At 52.1% G+C, this 6,004-nt stretch overlaps 1 protein-coding gene across 1 annotated transcript; it reads left to right on the top strand.

The window, feature by feature from the left end:
- The first annotated feature begins 1,918 nt into the window (after positions 1-1,918).
- On the top strand, positions 1,919-3,981 carry RHOV (ras homolog family member V). Its single transcript, XM_019644899.1, has 3 exons — positions 1,919-2,212; positions 2,403-2,461; positions 2,657-3,981. Exons 1-3 carry the CDS (start codon positions 2,005-2,007, stop codon positions 3,098-3,100), a joined length of 711 nt encoding a protein of 236 aa, XP_019500444.1. The 5' UTR covers positions 1,919-2,004; the 3' UTR covers positions 3,101-3,981.
- Positions 3,982-6,004: the final 2,023 nt, after the last annotated feature.

Below are 6,004 nucleotides of genomic sequence, written 5' to 3'. Positions count from 1 at the left end.
ACAAGAAATACTGGGACAGGCCTCTTGATGTCCAGGTCTCTTCAAATCTCCATTTTTTACTCCCTTTCTCTTTGGAGAACAAAAAAAAAAAAACAGCTTTCAAGACCTTCTGTGGGATACGATGGCAAAACTATACTTTGGGGCCTCTTTCACTTGCTAGATGGATAAGCTTTTGTGGATGTGGCCGAGAAGTCTTTGGGACTATAATTAGGGATTATTAGTATTCCCAGAGGTTTGGACATAGGGGATGTAGGATGTCCACATGGGGATACAGAAGTGGATACTAGAGATCCTACCATTTCCCCAGTCAAGATTTTGATGGTTAAATCAGCAACTTTCTAGTTGTTGTCCTGAACTTTTGACTTAAAAAAAAAAGTAGAAAAAGAAATCAAGAAGCCTGAGACTTTTCCCAAGAGATTCAGAGATTTGGATTTATGGATTTTTATACTACCAACTATTTGGGAAATAGGATTATCTCTTTTCTTTAATATTTACTGCTCTCTCCCCCTCACAACACTCTCCCTGCAACAACTCATGAATGACATGTTTTCAATGATCTTTGTATAGGCTGAGGTGAAAGACTGTCTTGGAGTTCAAAGAAAGGATTCTGGGCTTGGTGTCACTGGGTGGTGTGGTTGCAATAAAGAGATGAAATTAGCATCAGGCTACTCTTCACTTGCTCTCTTGGTGACCTTCCTAGGGCTACCTTCGATATCTTGTCTCAGTCTGTAAACTCCTTTAGGGCAAGGACAGTGGGTGGCCCAGAGCAGCATCAACAAATAGGTAATTACCATGTGTGTTGTTTGTTTTTTTTTTAATTGGGGAACAGCCATGGACATTGGTTACACATTGCTTTCACGCTAGAATAGCATAGTTGGCTGTTTTAGGGAGGGTGCAGTTTACAGTGGCCCATGCAGGAATCAAATCGGCAACCTTGGTGTTATCAGCATGACACTAACCAACTGAGGTAACCGGTCACCCCAATACCATGTGTTTTTGATGATGATGATGATGATTTTAGGGGCTTTGGGGGCTTAGAGAATATTCATATGAAGAATTGCCCTTGAAGATCCTCCCAACTAGCTTCTCCAGCACCCTGAGTTCCTTTAGCCGAGCAGAGTGAAGGTGTTTAAAGCTTGCCTTCAGGCTGAGTTTAGAGGAAGCTCTTCCGTGGAAGGGAGTACAATACATTCCTGACTGTTATGTTCATGCTTGAAGTTTATCTTCTGCCTCTTCATGATGTGTGTGTGTGTGTGTGTGTGTGTGTGTGTGTGTTTAAATTTTATTGGGGAACAGCCATGGTCATTGGTTACACATTGCTTTTATGCTACAATGGTATAGTTGACTCTTTTAGGGAGGGCGCAGCTCACAGTGGCCCATGCGGGGATCAAACCCTCAATCTTGGTGTTATCAGCATCACGCTCTAACCAACTGAGCTAACTGGTCACCCCCCATGACCTGTATGAATCTATATATGGTGGTGGAGGTGGTGGTAGAGTATATTTTTAAAAACCATTCTTGAATTATAAAATTATTATCCAGACTTTTTTATATTCATACAAACATATGTCTAGTTTTTTGTTTTAATCTAAACACAGGTTTAATTTGAACATGTTGCATTATGTGTTCCCAACTTGTTTCTTCCTCCTAACAATAAATCCTCGATATCTTTCTCTGCCAAGATTTGGGCGATTCTTGGTCCTTGTACCTGTGTGATTCTCTGAGCATCAGTTGCGGGCCTGCCTCTTTTCCTTCGGCTGTTTGAGATTGCCTGGCCTCGTGCGTAGGGTGCGCTGTTGGGGGAGGTCCTGGAGGAGGCCCGGCGGGTGGGCGGGATCCCGGCAGCTCGGGATATGCAGATAAGGTGGGCGGGGCCCCACATAAACCTGCGGGTAGCGGCGGGCCAATGCGTCTGGCCTTGGCGAACTCAGTCAGAGACAGCCAGCAGAACCTGCTTCTCCGAGCGCAGCGGAGCCTGGTCCCGGGCTGTCCCCGGAGCGGGCCATGCCCCCGCGGGAGCTGAGCGAGGCCGAGTCCTCCCCGCTCCGAGCCCCGACCCCTCCTCCGCGGCGGGGCAGCGCGCCCCCGGAGCTGGGCATCAAGTGCGTGCTGGTGGGCGACGGCGCCGTGGGCAAAAGCAGCCTCATCGTCAGCTACACCTGCAATGGGTACCCCGCGCGCTACCGGCCCACGGCGCTGGACACCTTCTCCGGTACGTTGAACGGCCCCAGCGGCCGCGTGGCTGGGAGTGGGGTTGTGCCCCCTAGGGCTGGGGCCTGGGCGCAGGTTGGAAGCCCTCTTGCGAGGGAGGCGGGAGCAGGCCCCGAGGTGGCGCTAGTGAGGCCTGGTGGGCCCTTGGACGCTTTTCCTAAATCAGGCTATCCCCCGCCCCGCCCCTACAGTGCAAGTCCTGGTGGATGGAGCCCCCGTGCGCATTGAGCTCTGGGACACGGCGGGACAGGTGAGAAGCTGGAAGCGGCCTCTACTGGTTTGCGGGGGAGGTGGGCTGGAGGCTGGGAGGACCCCAGATGGATCAGGAATGGAGAAGGCCTTGGGCCCTTGCTTATGAGTCTCAGGTCTCCAGCCCCCAGTGACAAGCGAATTCCCGCTTCCTGTGACAGGGAATAATCCTAATGACCTGGCTTTCCCATCCCAGGAAGACTTTGACCGCCTTCGCTCCCTCTGCTACCCGGATACCGATGTCTTCCTGGCCTGCTTCAGCGTGGTGCAGCCCAGCTCCTTCCAAAACATCACGGAGAAATGGCTGCCCGAGATCCGTACTCACAACCCCCAGGCGCCCGTGCTGCTGGTGGGCACCCAGGCAGACCTGAGGGATGATGTCAATGTACTGATTCAGCTGGACCAGGGGGGACGGGAGGGCCCCGTGCCCCAACCCCAGGCTCAGGGCCTGGCCGAGAAGATCAGAGCCTGCTGCTACCTCGAGTGCTCAGCCTTGACACAGAAGAACTTGAAGGAGGTGTTTGACTCGGCCATTCTCAGCGCCATTGAGCACAAAGCTAGTCTGGAGAAGAAATTGAACGCCAAAGGTGTGCGCACCCTCTCCCGCTGCCGCTGGAAGAAGTTCTTCTGCTTTGTTTGAACAACTATGGCAGAGTAGGGAGTGGTAGGCATAAAGCCACAGACATCTGGAACCTGGGGTAGGGGGCCTTTGAAAGGGCTACTGGCAGGCCCAGACCACCCCATGAGACTCAGTTCCGTTCTGAACACTGTGGGGACACAGGCCTCTAACTGCCCACTCGTATGCCACGATGAGCTTAGGGCCTGGAGGAGGGAAAGCTGACTTAGATTTCTGTGGTCAAGGCTCAAGAGAAATTTCAGCACTTTGCTTTTCATGGTATGGTCCTAACAGTGTCAGCCACCTCCAAGTATTTGGGATCCAATTCCCAGTTTCTTATCATGGGTCCTCAGGTCAGCCTCGCTGAATTAGGATCTCTTGTGGCACAGGGGTGATGAAGAGTCCACGGAATAGCTGGGCATCTTGGAGGGCTGGAAGGTGTCCAGCCCGATTTGGAGAGAAGTTTTGGATGGACTAAAGACAGGAGTCAGTGAAAAGTTGAGAGAGAGCAGAAAGTGAGGACGTGTGGAGTCTTGGGACAGGAGACAGGCTGGGGAGGAGGAAGAGGCAGATCAGAAAGCTATATCTGGAAGGAGGAAGGGCAAGGAGAAAGAGAGCAGAGAAGTGGGACAGCTGAGGAGCAAGGCTGACACCTGGGCTGCCCTCAACCCCCAAGGCCAGGGAGGGCGGTGCTGGTCCCTGGGAAGAACTGGGTCTCACGGCTCCCTAAGCACTGCCCTAAGCACTGCCCGAACTGGCTGGGCCAGTGGTGGGGCAGGAAGTGAGAGGCAAGGCCCATTGAGAGGAGGGGGAGGAGCTGCAAACTAGAGCCTGAATGAAGGAAGAAGGGGCTGGGGGTCACCTCTTTCTCCATGGTCACAGCCTATAAAAGGTGGGGGCAGTGCAGTCTGCAAATAAAGCCTTAAGTTTCTGAAGCTGCTGTCTTTGTGTCATTTCCAGGAGCGGTCAGCCCATTACTCTCTCATAGCCCTCCTCAAGGCCCAACTGTGTGGATAAAGACAGGTTGGGTACAGAAGGACTGAGGCTAGATCGAAAGGTGGGGGCTGGACTAGAAGGGACAGTGTGATGGGAACTGGACTGGGGGGGCAGGTTTGGGGCTCCCCTCTTGGGACTTAGCTGGTTCCCAGGAGAGGTAGCGTGGGAAGCAGCCTGGAAACGGGTTTCCCCAGGTGTCAGCGCCAGAGCTGCTTTCCCATGACCTCACCAGGCGGGTGGTGCCCCGCCCCTCTCCCCCTCCTTTCTAGAGCACCGTGCTCATGCCGAGGCTCTGGGGCAATCCTGAGCCCTCTAACCCTCCTTCTCTGATCCTTCTAACTGTCCTCAGTGCCCAGGGTCTCGGGCTGGGGTCCCCCTGTTTCAGAGCCTGAGCATGAGGGGAACCTCATACAGCCTAGACCTCAACCAGTGGCCAAATTCTTGGACTTGGGTTGGCTGGACCCAGTCTTCGACTTGGGCACTCCAAGATCACATGAGGACCTAGCAAAGGTCAAGGTGCCAGTTGTCAACAATTTAAACAGAAGTTTGGTGCCAGTATCCTATGGGAGTGAGGGTTCATTGGGTGAGGACTTTGAGAAGAGCAGAGATCCAGAGAACATTCTCTTGAATCGGAGCTGGAAGGAATTATAAAGGGCACCTTGGGCGGGAAACACTTTTTTTTACCCAGAAGGAAAGCGAGGCCCAGAGAAAAAAATGTAGTATCTCAAGTGAGATGTTATTAACAAGTGGCTGTAAGAACACTTTGCAAACTCTAGAGTTGGGTACATGGGTGTTATTCCTGTGGAGAGGTATTTCTAAGACACACTTGGGACACCTGCTAGGCAACTGCTGAGCCAGATTAGCACTCACCTTGTCTCAACCCGGCTCCCTCTGTAGGAACTTACAGCTGTGTGTGTGAGAGAGAAAGAGCATGACTGAGGGACAGAAATGCCAGCCAAGTGAAACCTCAGATAATCCCCAAGTTTAGTTTTAGTCAATACTGTCCGGCTCCTGCCCCACCAGGGCCCATCCCCCAGGGCTCCAGCCACCTCATCTCCCTTTGTCCCCTTGCCCCCTCCGGTGGAGGTGCTGAACTGCATCATTGCAGCCAAGTCCTGAGGGGTCCTACATCCCAGCTCCATGGCCTGCTGTTACCTCAACCCAGCCTGACACACCCCACTCTGAGTCAGAGACCAGGGTTCAAGTTTAGGTTCTGACATCAACCATGACCTTAGGCAAATGTTTTCTCTTCTCTGTGCCTCAGTTTCCTCATTTGCAAAATGAAAGACACAGAACTCTGCATTAGAGGTTTTCAAACTGCTCCAAGGGACCCTAAAGGTGCCATGGGTTGGGGAGGAAGCCTAATCTGGTTCTCTCTGCCACCCTCTCAACTTCTTTCCTTATTCTCTGATAATACCAGCACATCCATGTCACTATGTCTCCTCTCCTGTTGGGTCACCGAGCCTGGTTAGCACCTCTATCAGCCTCACCCCTATGTCCCTGCCACTGCCTCTCCGACTCCAGTCCCTCCAATGCTGCTGACTTCACTCTGACACCTCCCCACTCAAGACTATTACCAGTTCTCATTGCCAGCAATGAACTCCCAGCTCCTCACGTCAGCATTCAAGGCCTTCTCAAATCTGACACCAACCTGGACCAGACCATCCTATCCCAGTGATCCCCATTCCCTGACCCCCAGTTGTTTCTTGACTTCTGACTCTTAAGTCTTTACTTTTGTCAAATCCTCTAGTTTAGAAATTGCTCCATATGCCATGCCCTGTTTCTCCTCTAACCATCTTCCAGCACTCCCCTTCTCCAGGAAGTGTCTCTTACCTGTATTAGTGTCCGCACTGCTCTCTTGGCACATTGAGGACACTCTGAATTTGGTCACTCACCCAGGCTGAATCTCCCCAGCTAAGAGAGACAGAGAGA

This window comes from Hipposideros armiger, unplaced genomic scaffold (assembly GCF_001890085.2).
Source record: "Hipposideros armiger isolate ML-2016 unplaced genomic scaffold, ASM189008v1 scaffold_92, whole genome shotgun sequence".
NCBI lineage: Eukaryota > Metazoa > Chordata > Mammalia > Chiroptera > Hipposideridae > Hipposideros > Hipposideros armiger.
The sequence above is the reverse complement of the archived record's forward strand: the minus strand, read 5'-3'. Positions and strand labels throughout refer to the sequence as shown.